The sequence below is a fragment of the Cenococcum geophilum genome (genome assembly GCF_001692895.1).
Source record: "Cenococcum geophilum 1.58 unplaced genomic scaffold K441scaffold_97, whole genome shotgun sequence".
NCBI classification, from domain to species: Eukaryota; Fungi; Ascomycota; class Dothideomycetes; order Gloniales; family Gloniaceae; genus Cenococcum; species Cenococcum geophilum.
The window spans coordinates 124,418-146,804 of NW_027137655.1; the positions used below are offsets into that span (position 1 = coordinate 124,418).

The 22,387-nt window shown below is 33.7% G+C and overlaps 1 protein-coding gene across 1 annotated transcript; it reads left to right on the forward strand.

Annotated features, from left to right (window-relative positions):
* Positions 1-21,292: 21,292 nt before the first annotated feature.
* Positions 21,293-22,368, forward strand: K441DRAFT_682891 (uncharacterized protein; the record flags this gene model as incomplete). Its single annotated transcript, XM_067651631.1, has 2 exons — positions 21,293-21,341; positions 21,392-22,368. 2 exons carry the CDS (start codon positions 21,293-21,295, stop codon positions 22,366-22,368), a joined length of 1,026 nt encoding a protein of 341 aa, XP_067496562.1.
* Positions 22,369-22,387: the final 19 nt, after the last annotated feature.

Consider the following 22,387-nt stretch of genomic DNA (forward strand, 5'->3'; position numbering starts at 1 on the left):
CGTGCAGAGCCTCTGTACGCAGAGCTTCGTGTAGAGCTTCGTGTAGAGCCTTATGCAGAGCCTCCAAGTAATAAGACTATAAGATTGTATGAGATTGTATAAGATTATATAAGATTATATATAATAGTTAAATATATAGTATATAACTTTACCTTAATCGCACGTTAAGAAATATACAGTTAGCTTTTAAAGTTATTAAGTAGGTTAACTGCGTGTTAAAGGATATATAGTTAGCTTTTAAAGTTGTTAAGTAGGTTAACTGCGTATTAAGTTAGTTAAATTATATATTAAGTAGGTTAACTACGTATTAAGTTAGTTAAATTGCATGTTAAGTAGGTTAACTGCGTATTAAGTTAGTTAAATTATATGTTAAGTAGGTCAACTGCGTATTAAGTTAGTTAAATTGCATGTTAAGTAGGTTAACTGCGTATTAAGTTAATTAAATTATATATTAAGTAGGTTAACTGCGTGTTAAGTTAGTTAAATTATATATTAAGTAGGTTAACTGCGTGTTAAGTTAGTTAAATTGTATGTTAAGTAGGTTAACTGCATATTGAGTTAGTTAAATTATATATTAAGTAGGTTAACTGCGTGTTAAGTTGGTTAATTGCGTGTCGAGTTGGTTAAATTGCATGTTAATTACGCGAAACGCGAAAACCAAAGTTTACTTGAATCTCATCCTGCGAATATTTTCCCGATGAGCGCTAATGTTAAAACTATAGGCTATAGTATATAATTTAAAGGCTAGTACGCTTCTAGTGATTCTTTTACACTTAACTAAGGACTAGTAGACGATATTTGCCTTATTTAATAAGTCTGCTAGTACTAGGATATATCCAATCTATAATAAGAGGTCCTTATTATTTATAAATAAGGAATTAGTGAATATAAGTAGTTATAACGTTTCTATATCGAGTTTAACAAAGCTTAAACCTCTTATTAGGTTCTTAATTTGCCACTAAATCCTCTTATTAAGCAGTTTTACGTTTTTCTTATTAGGGTTAATTACCTAGGCAGTATAGGATAAATTAAAAAAGGCTTTAGGTTGGCATACGGACGTAATATAGGCTCCTCTTGCTTATTAGGCGATATATTGGTCCTTAGGTATAAGTGCTATATAGATAGTACCTCTAGAGCTAGTTATTGTAATAGCTTCCTTAATATTAATAAGGGTTAAGTTCTGGCATTGGCGCTCCTATATAAGCGTAATTATATAATCCTATTATCGGATAATGCCTCTATTAAACTTAATTGGGTGCTCCGGCGTAAGTTACTCGCGTTCCTTAGTTAGAAATTTAGCTTTTTTAATCTTCTCCTATTCTAAAGCTGTAAAAACTAGGTTAGCTAATAGGAGGGTATTATTAGTCTATAGACTAACTATTCTAAAGTTTATAGGGTTATTAAGATAAAGTAGGCAGGGGTTATAAGTGGATTAGTTTATATTTAGTTCTTTAATATAGTAGTTATAGTAAGTCTTAAACCAATAATTGCCTACCTTAGGAATGCCGTATAAAGGTCTAATAACCTTTAGGATTGTACCTTATAAGACTCTAAATGCTATACCAAGTTTAAGAGGTGCTCTAATATAAAAGTCTTAATTTAGTTTCGTAGCTAATTATATATAGGCCTATAAAATATCTTATAAGTAGAGATATTTACTATTATTCTAAGTTATAGCTATAATGCAAAGGATAAGGCGTTAGCTAACTCGTTAAATTATAGGTAATTAGGTTAGTACGAGGTCTTTCTCTAGGTTATTATATACCTATATAACTAGTCTTAACTTCTTAAAGGCTTTATCAGTGCTAGGGTTTTTAATCTCGTCAACAAATCTAGAGTTAAATACTCTATTACTTTGCGGTATATCTTTAGGGTTAACCAGTTTAAAAACTCCTTTCTTAAGTAATCCCTTAATTTCCTTCTGGCGTAATACTACAAACTAATTAGAATTTGTAAGTTAATTATTGTCCTTATCTTATAGATATATTAAAATGTTCGCGGTATTCGCTTTAATAGGGCACTTACGTAGTCTACTTCTTCCACGCTTAACGGGTTAAGGTCTAGGCTTAGTTTAAGGTAGGGGTTTAGGTTTAGTTTAAGGTAGGGGTTTAGGCTCAGTTTAGGGTAGTTCGCTTTCATTATCTTCTAGCTGCGTATCCTCTATAATCTTAGAGTCTACTAAATATAGTTTTATAACCGTGCTATAGAAGTTGGTGGGTCTATAGGGGAGTTATATAGTATAGGTCTTATTTTTAATACTAAGTAGGTTATGCGGACTAGACTAGTAACTAGGCTAGCCTATAGGTCCTTCTCTCCATACCAATACGGGTAAGTTAAGTGGTAGTTTATAAATCGCGGTTGTCTTAGGTCCGTTGCGCATATTAAGGGCATCTACTACTTAGCGCTTAGCTCTAAGCTTCTTAACTTCTTCCATAGCCTTTTTAAGAGCTATTACTCGTTATGCAACCGTAGGATTAGGTACGTCGAATTCCACTATACGTGGGTAAGCTTTAAATACTAGTAAGGTAGGTATAAGACCGTCAGGGCCTATAGAATCGTTAATTGCTTTAAAAGCCATTTATAGGGCCATATCCTTACTAATATCCAGTAGTTCCGTAGTAATAATGTGGTATATGCGACGGAGGGGGCTATAGTAGCGTTCTACCATTCCAACTAAATTGTAGGCTTTAACAGGTACGCTTCTTATAGTTATTCCAAATATTATAGCGTATTATTTAAATTCCTTACTTATAAAGTTCTTACCTATATTATATATAATAATATTAGGGGGTTATAGGTATATATTAATCCAGTACATTCGTAATACGTCCTATATATATTTGGCGCTAATATTTTATAGCTATCTACTAGTTTAAAATCGTGTTCTTTTATTAACAATATATAAAATAGAAGCGCCATTAATATACATAATATTAACCATAATTAAATAGTTGAAATTAATATTATTATATAAGGTAAATCTAAATCTACTAGGCGACTTTCTATGTTTTTAATAATAGTGGCAGTAGCGTGTAAGAAAATCTAAGGTCTTACTATTAATATTATATCTTAAGCGTTTAAGTATTCGTACAAGACGCTTAACTAAAGGGTAGCTAAAACGGCGATGTAGTCATTTTAATTCTACGTCGGTAAGGTAGCAGGGGTTTTATTTAAAGGACTTAGTTAAATAAGTATATAGGGATATATTCCAAAGTAGGAAAGGGTGGCTAAAGCAACGTATAACGGGTACTTTGCTCTAAGGGGTAATTAGCATATTTTTTAGGTTGTTATAGTATACTTATAGGTGGTCTATATCTGCTAAGTAAAGTAAAAATAGGGTATTAACCTTAACAATATAAAACTCGATTATACCGATTAGGGTAGTTACTTTAGCTAATCCAATTAATAAGGTTAATCTAATACCAAACTATATATTAACTATGCCTTATATGGTGGTATTAAGCTATACATTAGTATCGAGTCTCTAAAATACCAAGAATTGGTTATATCCTGCTGTAAATCATTTAGATGCTCCTATGTTAATTATTATACCTATAAACTTGTCTGCAGTATAGCGGGACGTAAATATAATTGCATTATAGGTAAAGGGGTCTTAGTTGGTTATAAGAGGTACTATATTATCTATAGTTATAACTAAATAGCTAAAGGCTTTATTAGCTAGGGTGGCGGCTATAGAAATCGCTTTCTACTATTCCACTTAGCTAAGGGAGGTATAGTAGTAATTAATATTTAGTTATAAGTTCTTATTAGTTGCCTTATAACTTATATTAATAGTTAGTACTTAAAAAGCTTCCTTAAGCTCTTCTTCTAAGTTGGTATTGTTATCCTCATAATCCATAATATATTAGTTAAGTCGTTTCTTAAATCGGTTATTAAATTTGCCAAACCTATCTCTATTAGCAGTTCTAAACTTAGCTTTAGACTCTTCTTGCTCCTCCTTAGTATATCTCTATAAGCAATATCCTTCCCTATTATATACAAAGCAACGTAGTTTCTTTTAGTTATGGTTGTACGGAGGGTTGCTATAGTTACTGCGGTTATAGTTGTTATCTCTTTTATAAAATTGTCGGTCTGTAAAGAAGGCTTATATCTTCTCTATATATTCTTTCTTATATACTATAATAGACGATTAAAGTTTATTAATAAGGGCTCTAAGGTTATCTGGTGGGTTAGAGACTATATATCTATATACTAGTATTCCCTAGCAAGAAGTAACGATTTTATTATAAAGGAAGTCTATAGTTTATAAGGTGGGTTTAAGGCTATGCTGTAGTTAACGAAGTCTATAGATTAATAATTGGAGATATTCGCTTGTAGACTTATCTATATTTTTTACCATTACTGTTATAAGTATAATAGTATTCTATTCGTCTAGATTCTTACGTTAAAATCCTAGTCCTTTAAAGAAATTCTAAAGATACTTATAAGCTTTAGCAAATAATAGGCGGGATAGTTGGTTTATATAGAAGTAGTCTAAAGCTAGTCCTTTTAACATGATAGGGAATACTTTAAGGTAAGCCTCTTAGGGTACGTCCGCTTAATTACAGATGTTATAGAATATTATTAATTTATAGTTAAGGCTTTCGTTTATACTACCGTATTTCTACTCTTCTGTGTATATCTTAGCTATATTCGCAATTTCCTTACTATAGCTAGTTATAGTAATAGGGCGGTTCTCCTCATCCGTAGGTTATACGTAGAGTTACTATATTGTTATTGTAGGTTAAGGCGTAATAAATAGTGTAAAAGTAGAGGTAGTTATAGATTAAGGTGTGACAGATAGTGTAAAGGTAGAGGTATTTAGTATACTAGTTAGTTAGATTACGGTAGCTTTAGCTTATTATTACTCCTTTAAGGTACCCTCTATTATATATACCTTAATCGATCTAGATAGCGTTAGTCCATACTTATTTTTGGCTAATTTAATTATCTCTCTACTCCATTTAGTTTGGTCTTTTTCTTATGCTATATTATATAAAGACTAAGGGAGCGATTTACTTCGTTTATAGTTGAAATTAACCTATACTCCTCTAATATTTAGGTAATTATATAATTGCTAAAGCCAGTATAAAGGGATTTGTGTAAAAATATTAACTATAAAGTCCTTAAAATCTCCCTAGAACGATTCCTAGAGTATTAAGTTAAGCTAGTTATATATCTCTGTATATAGGTATATCTTACATTATAGGTAGTTAGTTAGGTCGTCCTTAGTAACTTCCATTAGGTTAATTCCATCTTCCTATTTAACTGCTTCTTCCTCCTAATCTTTCTCTGTTCCTAATATCTTATATCTTATATATTGTTTAGGTAGGTAAGGGTATTCGTAGGTAAAGGTAGGGAAGCGGTTAAGGATATAACGGAACCTTGTAGTAAGAACTACAATGGGCTCGTTATTGGGCTAGGTGTGTAGGAAATGCAAGTACAAAAGTCAACAACGTAATAATAACTAGTGGAGTGGTTGCCTAACAGATTAACTCTAATTATATTCTAAGAATCACTATAAGGAAGGAACTATCTAGGTAGGGACTAAGGGTCCTTAAATACACGACCGTATTCCTATAAAATCCTTCTTATACGTAATATACGTCTTATACATAAGGTACGTAAGTTCCTCTCGTTCCTCTTATTTAATACGTAGCATATTATGTGACCTTAGTTACTATTCCTCGTTATATAGTTCTATCGGCTCTATTCTAGACCGTGCCTATATTAACCAACTAGCTTCTTCCATCTCTTCTCTAAGTAGTCGTAATATCGTACTTAAAGCGTCCGTAACACCATCTCCCTCCTCTTTATCTTTATCCTTAAAGATTTAAAATATCTCTAAGTTATTTACTAGAGGTATAATATCCGTCTAATTAATTTAGTTAATATTATTACTTATTATACCTAAAGCAATTTCTTCTTTACACGCCCAACGTCGTGCTCGCACTATTGCTGTAATATTATCTCTTAGTGAAATTATACCGTCTCTATATTCTTATTATTTAAAAGAGGGGTTAGTTTATATTGCGTTAGCGAACCTATCTTCGCGATAACCATCCTCTTGCTTGGAGTATACTAAAGTAAATATTCGTTTGTCCTGTAATGTTTACTCTACTTCTAATACTAAATATACGCGACCTATTACTCTTAATAGTCGTCTAGTTCCCTAATTAATTTGTCTTAGAGTCTTATATTTAATCTACTGCTATACGGCTAGATGGTAAACTATCGTAAGCCCTTACTAAGTTAGAATATTCTCGTAATACGGAACAGAAGGCCCTAGATACTCAAATTACGGCGTCTGCTCGTCTACTTCGTCTTAAGAAGGTTCGTAAGAAGGTTCGCTTTAAGGAGTAGAAACTTGTGGAATAAGGTTTATAGGAACTAGGTAATAAAAGAACGGATTTTCTTCTAATAAAGAAGGAAATAGATCCGAGTAGTTCAGCAACTACTCTTCTTAGGTCCCCCTTAGGTAACTCATTCTTTAGCGATCCTTCTTTATTAATACTGCCTAACCTAATCTCTTCTAATACTCCTATACCTTTCCTATAGCGTTCTTTAAATTCTCTAGTAGCTCCTAGGTAGTCTTAGTATAGCCTATCCACTTAACCTTATACCATATTTTGTTATTAATGTCCTTATAATTAACAATCTTTAAAACTTACTATTTGTCTTCTTCTTGTCCTCTATACATGTCTGCCTTATAGCCCGGTAGCTTAATATTCCTATATACTAGCTTTAGTATTACAATATACTATATAGGGTAGATCTTTATTTTAGCTAGTAGGTTTAACTTAAACGTAACCAGTAAAATCCTTTATATAATTTTAAAAGGTCCTAGTCTAACGTAGNCTAATTTCTTACTTAGTCGTTAACTCTTAAAATTTTTATATAGTAGCCATACTTTATCTCCCTCCTTAAGATCTAGTCCCTTAGATCTCTTAGCATTATAGTACTTTTTCATTCTCTCTTATACTTTCTTTGCTAATTCTATAAGGTCTATATAAAGATTTATTAATATCTTTATTCTCTCTTTAGCTATACTACTTATTTTCTTTACTTGCTATAATAATAATAATATTCTTAGCTCGTATCCATAATTTACCTTAAATAGTAATATGCCTATTCCTTCTTAAGGTATTATATTATATACGAACTATATAACTAGTAATAGCGATACCTAATTATTCTATATATAATTAATATAATGCCTTAGATACTGTTCTAGTGTCTAGTTTAATCTTTTTATTTAACCGTCTATCTACAGATAATATGCGGTAGAAGTTACTACTTAAACTCCTTACTCCGCTAAGAACACTTCCTAGAATGCTGCTATAAATCTTAGATCTCTATCCAATATAATCTTACTTAGTGCTCCATATCTTACAAATACTTCTTTAATATAAATTTTAGCGACATCTTCTGCTAAGATTTCTTCTATGCATATTATAAAGTATCCCCACTTTATAAGCTTATCTACTATTACTAAGATTACGTCATAATCTTGTCCGGTAATAGGATCTTTTAATTTTAGCAACTTAATAATAAAGTCCTATAATATGACCTCCCATAGTCTTTCTAGTATTTTAATAGGTTATAGCCCTCTATATAGCTTATGCCTCGTCAGTTTATTCCTTTAGCAATCTAAACATTCTCTTATAACCTTTTTGGCTATTCTCTAGATTCCGTTAATAATGTACTCCTCCTAAAGTCTTAACACTAAGCCCGTAGCTCTATTATGTCCTTAGGTTAGTCCCTTATAGAAGTCCTCCACGAACTACTCTACTATACTTCTTAGGATATATTTCGCTTCTCAATTTTTATATATATCTGTCTATAGATCTTCTAGCTATGCTTCTAGAATTCTTTATACCTAAAAGCTTTTCAGTGTCTCGTAGACTTTCTCTGGTTTATTATCTTCTTAAGTTGCTGCAATTTTCGGATAATTATACCTAATTAATCCGTCTGTATCTTTTCGCAATAAAGCCCCTAATGGCTTTTCCTTATTTTATAGTTTAGCTTTATGGCTCAGAGCATCTGCCCGCGTATTGTCTGTACCTTTGGTATACTAAATCTTAAAATAGTATTCCGTAAGTATCTCTACCTATCTAACCTATCTTTAGTTAAGTTTCTTTATTATTAGGAATCCTATTAGGTTCTTATAATCCGTCTTAACTATAAATAGTTTTTCTATACCTTGCAAGAATGCTCTTTATTTCTTTAATACTGCAACTATACCTAACAACTCCTTATTATAGATATTATAGTTTAACTCCAATGGTGTTATCTTCCAACTATAGTATGCCACTAGGTGCTATTTATCTTAATGCCTTTATATAAAGCACGCCCCTAGTATATAATCTAATATATTTGTTTCTACAACCGTCTCTAGTCCTAGTTAATAGATCTTAAGAACTGGCTCCTAGGTAAACAACTCTTTAACTTTTTTAAAGAGTTCCCTTTACTCCTCCCCCTATACCTATAGTTCTTCTTTCTTTATTAACCGCGTAAATGGTTTAATATCCTTTAACTACTACGCTATAAACCTTCTACAGTAATTACAAAACCCTAGAAATAATCTTAACTATATAACGTTCTCTAGTTCCTACCAATTTACTATAGCCTCGATCTTCTTTAGATCTATACTAAGTTAGCCTGGTTTAATAATAAATCTAATAAAATCGGTCTTCCTAGTAAAGAACTCGCATTTCTTAATTGCTACTAGCATCTATTCTTCTTATAGTCTCTTTAAGACCTATTTAACATATTCCCCGTGTTCTTCCTTAGTTATTAAGTAGATAATAATATTATTAAGGTATACTATAACAAATTCATCCAAGTGTTCTCCTAATATATTATTAATACGCTTCTAAAACGTTACTAGTGCGTTTATAAGCCTAAATTATATAATTAATAGTTTGTACAGTCCTTCCTTTAACTTAAAGGCTGCCTTTTATTTGTTGCCTTCCTTAATCCTAATCTAATGGTACGCCCATCTTAGATCTATCTTTATAAAGATTTGCGCATTGCCTATCCTATCTTAAATTTCGCTAATTAAGGGTAAAGGATACCTATCCTTCCTAGTAATGCTGTTTAACTATCTATAGTCAATACACAGCCTTAGTTTGCCATTCTTCTTTAGTACGAATAGTACTAGATAACCCGCTAATAACTACAATGGTCTAATATATCCCTTTTATAGATTTTCCTAGATAAACTCTTTTAATACTCTACCTTCTTCTTTAGTAAGCTTATAGATTAGAAAGAACCTTAGACTTATTCCTAGTTCTAACTCTATCTTATAGTCCTATACTGCATATTCTAATAGCTTTTTACTTTCCGGTGACTATAGTTTCTTACTATACTTATAGTATCTCTTTAGTATATAGCTTAGTCCTTTTTCTGTTTCTTTATAGGTTGCTCCTACTTAGTACTATACCAACTTAGCTTATTATCGCATTTTGCGGCGTTAAGTATCTCTAATATCGACCTGACCTATAATCTAATCGATCCTTAGATTATATTCCTATAACCAAGGCATACCTAATACTACCTCGTCCCGTCCTAATAGTAGGATATTAAAAGATATCTCGATTTATCTTCCTTTAATAATTATCTAAATAGGTCCTATTTTAAGATTAATAATCCCTCCTCTATAGGTTATTAGATCTCCTAAAATCGTAACTAATAGGTAAAGTTACTCCTTTTGCCTATAAGGTAGTCCCATTCTCTTAACTACTGCTAGTAAGATATAGTTTCGCATTACTCCACTATCTATTAGCGCTTTAAACTGCTAATCTTACCAATTAACTCGTAAATTTAGGTATCGTCCTTAAATTCCTTTAAGGGTCTAAGGCTTTACTACTGGCTCCCTCTAGTCCTATAGGCCTTTACTTTTTCTAACTATTAGCTGCTTAATCCTAGTATACTTAGCTCGCTCTTTAGCCAATACCTAGTTCGCTTTTTATCTTTAATATGCTATAGACACGTGTTCTCTAGGCATTTCTACTACTATTATCCGTCTAAGCATTCTTCTATAAGAAATCTTCCTAGTTAAAGTACTAAACTTCCTTCCTCTTAGACCTCTGCTGGATGCCATCTATATATATATTTGGCATTCCTATACTATTGCTTATCTATTATCCAGTACATCCTTATAGGGTATTTCCGATTCTTTTCCTTTAGATTCTTATATATTTCGCATATATCGTCCACGCACGCAATCTATAATAACATGTAGTATACTAGGTGCTTTAGGTTAACTCTTAGTTCGTCTTTATTCCTAAGTTTAAACCTTTATTATACTAATCTAAACATTACAATTTTATTCGCAGGTACTAAGATACGTCTCTTGCTTCTCTAGTCCTCTAAATATTCCTCTAGATCTTTTAACGTCATAATTAAGGCTCCTTTAATATGCGTTATAGCCTTTTCTATAATCGGGTGGTCCTGGATAACTTTTTCATCCAACTATATATAGAAATCTTCCCACTTATCATTGTGTCTTTGCCTATACCACTTTTAGTATAGCTGCTAGAGTATATACGGTCTATCCGTAAAGAAGTATCTTCTTATTACTATATCGTAATAGCCCTTTATATATCGTTCCTCGAACCTAGTTAGAATCCCTAAATCCTCTTCATCTTCTAATTTGGTAAGCCACTTAGCTCTTAGTATGCCTGTTCTCGGCCTATTAGTGATTCTTTATACTAGTACTCTGTCCTTCATACGTCCCAATATACTAGATCTCTTATCTAGTTTCTATTCTTGCTATGAGGTAATTCTTGCCCTAAACTCCTCTATAGTTTCTTTTATATCGCGTCTTATGAGTAGATCCTTAAAGTCTTTATACTTCCTAATCTTAATATTAACTTTTCGATCTTTAGGCTAAATACTATATTCCCCTAGTAAGTCTTCTGGGTCTATATATCTGTCTCCTAGTCTAATTGCTGTTTATACCGCAGATTCTCTAATCTATAAAGAAGCCCCTTGCCTCTTATCTGTGGGTGTCCTAATTTATACTCTAAAATCTTAATCCCTTAGATTCTTTAATCCTAAGCTTGCTTCTAATTTAAGCTTAGCCCCTGCCTTAGTCTAACTAGGCTTAATTAGTGTCCTCTTCTTATCTTAAGAGTCCTGGATCTCACTTATCTTATCTTAAGAATCTTATACCTATAGGAAACTTTGTCCCGAGCTTATTTATATAGTTCTGAACTAAGCTACTGCTCTGCTCCATCGGTTATTGTCTATTGTAGGTCCTTAAGCTTGCCTCATCTTGTTTTAAGAATCTTAGTTGTCTCTTATCTTATCTTAAGAATCTTAAGTCTTTGGCCTTTTGCCTTTATTAAGTACCAAAGTGGTTTACTATCCTACTTCTCTTACGTCTTGTGAAGCAATAGACATCGTATCTAGTAGGGTCTCAATCCCTACTAATATTCCCTATTCTATAGTGGAATTATTCTCTACCTCTGGTATAATATCTCCGAGGTCTGCTCGCTCCTAGTAAGCGGCCCTTGTTGCCTTATCGTTATGGAATGTTTCGCCTAGGTCAAATTTATCGTCCTTAATGTCCGATCTGCGAACTAGTTTATTAGTTCCTCTATATCCTATAGGTGCTAGCTCTTATAGCTAATAGCTTACGCTATACTTAGCGTCCTTATAAATTCGGTATGCGTTATTATAACAAAACGCAAAACTTTTAATTAAACATTCTTTTATTTCTTGCAACATATTGTCGTCCCTCTATACGTATATATCGTTTGCTAGTCTTATACCCTTTACTATATAGTAACTCTGCCTACTTCTATAGTTTCTAACGTAATAACCTTATTTTTTATAATTTATATAAGCTCCTTTTTTAAACCATCTCTCTTGTTGTGGAGTCCGCCTAAATATCTTCTGCTATTAAGATCCCTAATTCGGCCTTTGCTCCTTAGACCTTTAATTACTTAATCTTTATCCTCTGGGTTTCTATAGTTTGCTCCATCCTTTATAGGCTTCTTTAGTACCACTTAGGTCTATTAGCTCTACGCCATACCATGGTTTCTAACTTAGCTTTTGTTGTTGCGTACTCTACGCCTTATATAACTATAAAACTCTATCCTAGCCTCTCTTAGCCTATTCCCTTTAGTAGATCTAATTATTAATCTTAATCGCCTAATCTATTAGTTCCCTTAGGGTTTCCGTATCTTCCATTAGGATAATCGCATCCTAGACTTTAGCCTTAAGTCCCTATTTATACTATGCTATAAGCGCCCTATTATTCCACTCTACTTATATTAATAGTGTCTGGAACTATATTATATACTTAATTACTAAAGTTTATTACATAAGGTTCTAGAGTTTTCTTTCCGCTATAGTTATTCCTTCTGGGTCTTTAAACATCTGCGTAAGTTATTCTACGAATCCTTTCTAACTTAAGAATATAAATCGCATATCTTAGTTAGTGGTCGTCATTCCGTTTGCCTGTATCTCCGTAAGGTAAGGTTTAAACTACTTAAGTGCTTTTCCTAATAAGAATAGTCCTNNNTAGGCTATCCGATCCACNNNTATAGGTAACTTTACTNCNTNNTATAAGACCTTAAAGTGCATCTATATAAGGAATCCTTTAAGCTTTAACCTCTCTCCTGTAAATCTCTTAATTAATAATAGCTTAATCTTTACTGCTCTTATCCTATTAAGTCTTTCTTCCAACACTATATTATTAGCTGTTAGCTAGTTAACTATTTTCTATAGCTGTTTAACTGTTATAGGTTGCTGTAAGTTAGTATCTGCTATACTAGTATCACCTCCTGTCCTTAAAGTAGTTGCTGCCGTTAATGGCGTTATGGTGGCTGCTTTTGGTGGCATATTGTTCGACTTCTTATATTAATACCATAACTAGGTAGTGATTATATAACGGAACCTTATAGCAAGAACTATAATAGGCTCGTTATTGGGCTAGGTATATAGGAAATGCAAGTATAAAAGTTAACAACGTGATAATAACTGGTGGAGTGGTTGCCTAATAGATTAACTCTAATTATATTCTAAGAATTACTACAAGAAAGGAACTATCTAGGTAGAGATTAAGGGTCCTTAAATACACAACCGTACTCCTATGAAATCCTTCTTATACGTAATGTACGTCTTATACGTAAGGTATATAAGTTTCTCTTATTCCTCTTGTTTAATACGTAGCATATTATATAACCTTGGTTACCATTCCTCGTCACATGGTTCTATCGGCTCTATCCTAGACCGTACCTGTATTAACTAACTAGCTTCTTCCGTCTCTTCTCTAAGTAGTTGTAATATTATACTTAAAGCGTCCGTAACAAAGGAGGCGGTTAAGAAGGCGGTTAAGGAGGCGGTTAAGGTAAGGGTTAAGGTATTCTACGCAGTAATCTTCTGGAGTAGATAGAATAAGACGTCTAGAAGTCGTCGTAAATACCAGATAAGTACTTCTAGGTAGTTTCTCTTCTTTTCTTTAACTAAAATAGGCTAATATAAAAGGTGGATAAGTATAACTATCTTCTAATCTGCTGTAAGGTAGATAGTACAACTATCTTCTAAGCTATCTATATATTTCCTGATCTATACGCGCTCACTAATCAGTGTTAGTATGCTTTAACAACGTGTAGGATATATATATTACAATAATATATACTATGCGGTGTTATAGGTGGATCTTATCTTTTTAATACGAAGAAGGGTAAGGAACTTAAGGTTCCTTACCACGCTAGTGCCGCGGCGACACGTAATGGCAACTTGCCTTATATAACGGCAACTTACCATACGTAACGGCAGCTTGCCGCACGTGACGGCAATTTGCCTCCTATTGCAATGTAACATATTCTAGCTACACAGATACTCTAAGTTAAAAGGCTAAACTATAGAACAATGAAAAGCTATTAGGGGCTTTACTGCGAAAAGATATAGATGGATTAATTAGGTATAATTATCTAAAAATTATAATAACTTAGGAAGAACTAGAGAAAGTTTATAAGTTACTAAAGAGCTTTTAGGCATAAAGGATTCTAAAGGTATAGCTAAAAGATCTATATACGGAAATATACGAAAATTAAGAAGCTAAGTATATCCTAAAAGGTATAGCAGAACAATTTATAGAAGAGTTCTATAAAGGATTAACTTAAGGACACAATAGAGCCATAGGCTTAGTATTAAGACTCTAAGAGGAGTATATTATTAATAGAATCTAAGGCTTAGCGCGAAAAGTTATAAAGGAATATCTAAATTGCTAAAGGAACAAACTGATAAGGCATAAGCCGTATAGAGGGCTACAACCTATTAAAATACTAAAAAGACTATGGGAGGTTATATTATGGGACTTTATTATTAAGTTACTAAAGTTAAAAGATCCTATTACTGGATAAGATTATAACGCGATCTTAGTAATAGTAGATAAGCTTATAAAGTAGGGATACTTTATAGCATATACAGAAGAAATATTAATAGAAGATATCGCTAGAATCTATATTAAAGAAGTGTTTATAAGATATAGAGTACTAAGTAAAATTATATTAGATAAAGATCTAAGATTTATAGCAGTATTTTAGGAGGTATTCTTAGCGGAATAAGGAGTTAAAGTAGTAACTTTTACCGCATATTATCTATAGACAGACAGTTAAATGGAAAGATTAAATTAAACACTAAAGCAGTATCTAAGGCACTATATTAATTACGTACAGAATAATTGGGTATTGCTATTACTAGTTATATAGTTTATATACAATATAATACCTTAAGAAGGAATAGGCATATTACTATTTAAGGTAAATTATGAATATAAGCCAAGAACATCGTTATTATTATAGTAAGTAAAGAAAACAAGTAGTATAGCTAAAGAAAGAATAAAAACGTTAATAAATCTTTATATAGACCTTATAGAATTAGTAAAAAAAGTATAAGAAAGAATAAAAAAGTACTATAATGCTAGGAGATCTAAGAGACTAGATCTTAAGGAGGGAGATAAAGTATAGCTACTATATAAAAATTTTAAAAGTTAACAACTAAGTAAGAAGTTAGACTATGTTAGACTAGGACCTTTTAAAATTATTTAGAGGATTTTATTAGTTACGTTTAAATTAAACCTACTAGCTAAAATAAAGATCTACCCTATATAGCATATTGTAATACTAGAGCCAGTATATAGAGATATTAAGCTACTAGTTTACGAAGTAGATATATATAGAGGACAGGAAGAAGACAAATAGTAAGTTTTAAAGATTGTTAGTTATAAGGACATTAATAACAAAATATAATATAAAGTTAAGTGGATAGGCTACGCTAAGACTACCTAGGAACCACTAGAGAATTTAAAAAAATGCTATAGAAAAGGTATAGGAGTATTAGAAGAAATTAGGTTAGGTAGCATTAATAAAGAAGAATTACTAAAAAATAAGTCACCTAAGGGGGACCTAAGAAGAGTAGTTGCCAAACTACTTAGATCTATTTCCTTCTCTATTAGAAGAGAATCCGTTCTTTTATTACTAAGTTCCTATAGACCCTATTTTATAAGTTTCTACTCCTTAAAACGCACCTTCTTATAAACCTTTTTAAGACGAAGTAAACGAGTAGATACCGCGATATAAGTATTTAGGGCTTTCTGTTTTGCATTATAAGAACGTTCTAACTTAGCAAGGGCTTAAAATAGTTTACTATTTAGCCGCGTAGTAGTAGATTAAATATAAGACCCTAAGACAAATTAATTAAGGAATAAGATGACTATTAAGAGTAATAGGTCACGTATATTTAGCATTAGAAGTAGAGCGAACGTTATAGGACGAACGAATATTTGCTTTAGTGCACTTTAAGTAAGAGGACGGTTGTTACAAAGATAGACTTGCCAACGTAATATAAACTAACCCCTTTTTCGAGCAGCGAGAATATAAAGACGGTATAATATCACTAAGCGATAGTATGGCAGTAATAGTGCGAGTATAATATTACGCGTATAAAAAAGAAGATGCTTTAGGTATAATAAGTAATAATATTAACTAAATTAATTAGACGGATATTATACCTCTAGTAAATAACTTAGAGATATTAAAAATCTTTAAGGACGAAGATAAAGAGGAGGGAGATGGTGTTATGGACGCTTTAAGTATAATATTATAACTACTTAGAGAAGAGTTAGAAGAAGCTAGTTAGTTAATTTAAGTACGGTCTAAGATAGAGCCGGTAGAGCTATATAACGAGAAATAGTAACTAAGGTTATATAATATGCTACGCATTAAATAAGAGGAATAAGAGAAACTTATATACCTTACGTATAAGGCGTATATTATATATAAGAAGGATTTTATAGGAGTATGGTTGTATATTTAAGGACCCTTAATCCCTACCTAGATAGTTCCTACCTTATAGTAATTCTTAGAATATAATTAGAGTTAATCTATTAGGCAACTACTCCACCAGTTATTATTACGTTGTTTAGTTTCCGTACTTGCATTACCTATATACCTAGCCTAATAACGAGCCTATCGTAGTTCCTGCTACAAGGTTCCGTTACAATTACTTTACTCTATTAGTTATCGTCTATTATAGGTTCTTAAGCTTACCTTATCTTATCTTAAGAATCTTAGTTATCCCATATCTTATCTTAAGAATCTTAGGCTGTTAGCCTTTTGCCTTTATTAAGTGCCGAAGTGGTTTACTATTCTACTTCCCTTATATTTTATAAAGTAATAGATATTATATCTAGTAGGGTCTTAATCCCTACTAATATTCCATATTCTATAGTGGAATTATTCTCTACCTCTTATATAATATCTCTAAGGTCTATATACTCCTAGTAAGCCGCCTTTATTACCTTATTGTTATAGAATATTTCGCCTATATTAAATTTATTGTCCTTAATATCCGATCTATAAACTAGTTTATTAGTTCCCTTATACTCCGCTAAGTATAGCTCTTATAGCCAATAGCTTACGCCGTACTTGGCGTCCTTATAAATTTAGTATACGTTATTATAATAAAACGTAAAACTTTTAATTAAATATTCTTTTGTTCCTTATAGTATATTATTATCCCTCTATACGTATATATTGTCTACTAGTCTTATCCCTTTTACTATATAGTAATTCTAACTACTTTTATAGTCTTTAACGTAATAACCTTATTTTCCGTAATTTATATAAGCTCCTTTTTTAAACCATTTTTTTTGTTATAGAGTTTGCCTAAACGTCTTCTACTGCTAAGATTCCTAGTTTAGCCTCTACTTCTTAGGTCTTTAATTACTTAATCCTTACCCTCTAGGTTTTTATAATTTCTTATTTTATCTTCTAAATTCTTTAGTACTACTTAGGTCTATTAGCTCTACGCTATACTATAGTTTCTAACTTAGCTTTAGTCGTTGCGTACTCTACGCCTTATATAACTATAAAACTCTATCCTAACCTCTCTTAGCCTATTCCCTTTAGTAGATCCGATTATTAATCTTAATTACTTAATTTATTAGTTCCCTTAGGGTTTCCGCATCTTCTATTAGAATAATCACGTCCTAGACTTTAGCCTTAAGTCCTTACTTATACTATGCTATAAGCGCCTTATTATTCTACTTAACTTACGTCACTAATATTTGGAACTGCGTTATATACTTAATTGCTAAGGTTTATTGCGTAATATCTTGGAGTTTTTTTTCCGCTATAGTTACCGCCTCTAGGTCTCTAAATATTTGTATAAGTCGCTTCGTAAACCCTTCCTAGCTTATAAATATAAACCATACCTCTTAATTAGTGGTTGTTATTCTATTCGCTTATATTTCCGTAAGGTAAGACTTAAACCATTTAAGTGCTCTTCCTAATAGAAATAGTCCCGTATACGCTATTCAATCTATAGGTATTAGCAGCTTTGCCCCTTCTTATATAACCTTAAAGTGCATTTATATAAGGAATCCTTTAAGTTTTAATCTTTCCCCCGAGTACCTTTTAATTAATAGTAACTTAATCCTTACTACGCTAACCCTATTAATCCTTTCTTCTAACGCTGTATTATTTATTATTAACTAGTTAACTATTTCTTATAGTTATCTAATCGTTATAGGTCGCTGTAAGTTAGTATCTGCTATACTGGTATTACCCGTCCTTAAAGTAGTTGCCGCCATTAATAGCGTTATAGTAGCTGCTTTTAGTGGCATATTATTCGACTTTCTATATTTAATACTATAACTAAGTAGTGATTATATAACGGAACCTTATAGTAAGTACTACGATAGGCTCGTTAATAGGCTAGGTATATAGGTAATATAAATTAAAGTTAACAATATAATAATAACTAGTGGAGTGGTTGCCTAATAGATTAACTCCAATTATATTCTAAGAATTACTATAAGGAAGGAACTATCTAGGTAGGGACTAAGGGTCCTTAAATACACAACCGTACTCCTATAAAATCCTTCTTATATATAATATACGTGTGCTCTATCTACTCTATTATAGATTATATAGATTATATAGATTATATAGATTACATTACGTAACCTTAGTTACTATTCCTCGTTATATAGCTTTATCGGCTCTATCTTAAACCGTGCTTGTATTAACTAACTAGCTTTATTTAACTTTTCCCTAAGTAGTTATAATATTGTACTTAAAGCGTCCGTAACATAGAGCCTATACTACGACCGCGCTTTATACGCAATAATTTACTACTACTATTTACGCAATCTTTTATAAGCTTTATAGTATTAAGCAATTACTTTATATAGCGGATTTTATTAAAAAGGTCCTTAGTAGTTCTTACCTATTAGGTAAAGTTCTGTTAAAAGAGTTCTACTTATAGGTAAGCTAAAAAATATAAGAACTAAAAGTTTACCTATTATTTATAATTAATAAAAGGGGTATATAAGAAGAGGTCCTCTAAGCTATATATACGGGCTAGAAAGATATTAAACCTCTAGTTCTCCTTTATAATAGCTATATAATATATTTATAAGGCAGTATTACTAGGGTATATAGTAGGGAGTAGGTAAGCCGAGCATGAGTTATATAGGGAGTCGATAGAAGAGGACGATATAGTAAAGAGTAGGTAATAGCCTTATACGGAGACAAACCGATAAAGAGGGAAGGGCTGTAAGCCTAAGGTGCTTATAAGGAGGTGCCAAGGGCTAGCCGAAGGCTAGCCTTGGCGACCCCTAAGAGCCCCTAGGCAATGCAGCCGAGTAAGGGCTAAAATAACCCTTATAATATTATAGTGTTATTAAAGCGTCTTACTATAGGGTTTCTAATCTGGTTCTAAACTATAGTCTTAAACTTACCCTATAGTAAAGGACTTTTATCCTTAGTACCTAACTAGCAATAAACTAGTTAGGTAATTATCTTTTCTTTTATAAGACCTTTAATAGCCTAGCGCGTATATTACTTACAGTTATAGTTAGCGTTATTAACCTTAAATTAGTTCTTAACTGTGGCAATCTACTAGTTAAAATGCTGTTAAGTAGTACTACTAATCTTAGGTAGTAACTTCTTAACTAGGGCGTTAAGATTTATTTAGCGTATGCGTTTGCTATATAACTTATACTTCTTACTAAAGAGGCAATAAGAGGGCTTTATCGAATTAATAATACTCCGTAAGTTAGCTATTTTCTTAGCCAGCTCGTCTAGCTCCTTTATATTAGTAGTATTAAATAAAATACTAGTAACCTTACTAAGCTCTTATTAAGCCTAGATATATAAGTTAAACTAATTTCTAGTGTTTATAAATATTTAATCGTTTTAAGGTTTAGAAGGTAGCTTAGATACTACTAGTATACTTCTAGCGGTTTCGTCTGCACTAGATCCTAAGGTGTTCTATAGTTATATCGCCAGCATATTACTATTAGGCGTAGGCGTTAGTTTTTATTTTAAAGTTATTATAGAAAAATTAAACCGGCTATCCTCCTAAGGGATTAGTAAGGATTTAAATATAAGGTAAGGATATAGGTAGGGAGTCTAATAATAGAATAATAGGGTATATTATATAGACAGAGACGAATCCTTAAGGGAAAAGGAGGAGTCTATGTGCGAGGTAGGAAGGGGTTTTCCTAGGTATGTGTAGCGCACGTGCCTTACGGGCGAGTTACCCCTAGGTTGCCCCAGGGTCGCCCGTACCTTACGGCTATATAACTATTTACTTAGGTTTCACCTAACAATAGATAAGATCTAGCTAGTATAATAGCCGAATTCTTAAACTAGTTCGCTAAGTTAGCGGCATAATTTAAGTCGCTAAAGGAGGATATAAAAATGTGAGGTGATAAGCTCCGCACTACTTAGCTACACAAACCAAAAGGTAAGTAAGTGACTGGCTTGATGCTAGGCACGGCTGTGCGGAACAATATATATAGGTGAGGTGACTTCGTCACCTGACAAAAAAGCAGTAATTAAATAAGCGGTATACCAGTTATAAAAGACAACTTAGTTAATATATAGAAGGTCAGTAAGCTTAACAATTTAAGCTCTTATAAAGTTGCTATACTTTATACAATTACCGTCGCTTAGGTATTTAAACTTTAAAAGGAAGGAAATAGCTTTATATTTAACCGGCACCTTATATAACAGAGTTACTGCGCGTTAAGCCATAGCTGCTTATTATCTTCGCTATCTTCGCAATCTTCCTCGCTGCTTAATAAGTCGTTAAGCTCTATTAATATAGGCAGGATTAAGGTGGCAATCGCGGTGGCAGTAACAAAAGTTATAGTAAGGATAACTCTAGCAGCTGCATTAAATTCGGCGTCGTTGTTGTCGTTAAAATCCATAGCAATAAGACAGGTAGGCAGGAGCGATGAGGTTATTCGGCAGAGCTCCGCAGGGCCTGTAGAATCTGCAGGATTGCTTACAACTAAGCCGCATATAGAACGCCTCCTTACCGACGGTTACAAAACGTCAAATTCGACAAGGCTTTGCATACTGCGCCGAGCCTTCTATATAGGGCTTAGTTGATTACGAAAGAACGCCATAATATGAGGTGTAAGAAACCAGGAGGCACCCCTGCCCCGACTGCGCAAGCTGTCTATTGGGACAACGCCCGGTTTTTCGCGTCACCGGTGGGGCAAATCCGGCGGTATAGCTGCAACATAGCGAATCAACGCTGAGCCAACAGTGGATAAGGCAGCGCGGTTGGCGTTCGTATCGTCCTTCCTTTGGGCCGCGACACAGCTGCCTGTCCCTTTAAGTACCCTCGTAAGCTCTCGTCTCATCCACGCCTTTTCACCAACCCATCTGCCCATCTGCCCATCAACCTTGAACATATATTACCACTGCTCTCATCGTCAACGTCACAACTGCAATCAGCCGATCTGCTCTGGAAGATGTTAGCCTTCTCGGCGGCGGCGCCATTGGGATTAGGCGGTACTCCTGGTAGGTACCTCTCATCTTAGCTTCGAGCTGTTCATCTCTAACATGGTTAGACAACAAAGCTGCCATCGAATTCCAACTACACTACAGTATGCTGAGCCGTTTCCGTCCTCCTGACACGATGCGGAGGAAGAGCTATATCACCTTTCGCATCGCCGCCGTCTATCGCCGAAACTTCCTACCGGCCGAAGGTCGCCCCGTGAGCAATGAGGGTAGTCATTACTCCAGACCATTCCAATTCAAACCATTCATTATTGTCGAAGGCCAAGATCATCCCGACGGGCCACTAATGACCGCGGCTGATCCGCTTTCTGGCATTCAATCGAAGCACTGCACGTACATCTTCGGTCGCCGGAGTCTTCTACGCGACTGCCCATTGTCTGATGCGCAGCTAGGAATATCTCGGATGCATGGATGTACACCGTCCATTTTCCTCGATTGTCTCAAGGCTACCTTCATGTCATCGATGCAGCAGCGTGACAGCTACGGCAGACTCGGAGATTCATTTCAATATCACCCCGAAACCGACTTCCTCGATACCGGCCCTAGGTCAATCAGGACTCTTGTGAAAAATCATGCCTTACAAATCATCTTCCTGAATCGGCAGCTCCAGCGTTTGACGAATCTCATTCGTCCTTTTAGCCGGTCTCGGTCACCCGCCGATACTTTATCTCTAGTCATAGGCAGAGCATTCAAGCGAGCTTTTCGTTCCACGGCGGCTAGCTCCTGCGAGACTCACCACATCCTATATGAAGCGCGGGCCATGAACACCGTGGCCAGTGAGGTCCGAAAGGCATCACTGCCCTTCGACCATCCCGAATCCATCTTAGCCGACGCAACTAACACGGTTGCAAACTCCATCTCAAACCAAAAAGCGATTGTTAGTACGACAATCCAACTTTGGTCCCACGATACCCGCTGTGCGGAGAGAACATTTCTAGCTGATAGGTACAATACTAAGGAGCCAGAAGACCCTCCTCCACCCGAAGGCCCTTCAATCGAACCTTTCGACGATCCTGAGTATGACTAAACTCAACATCTCGATCAAA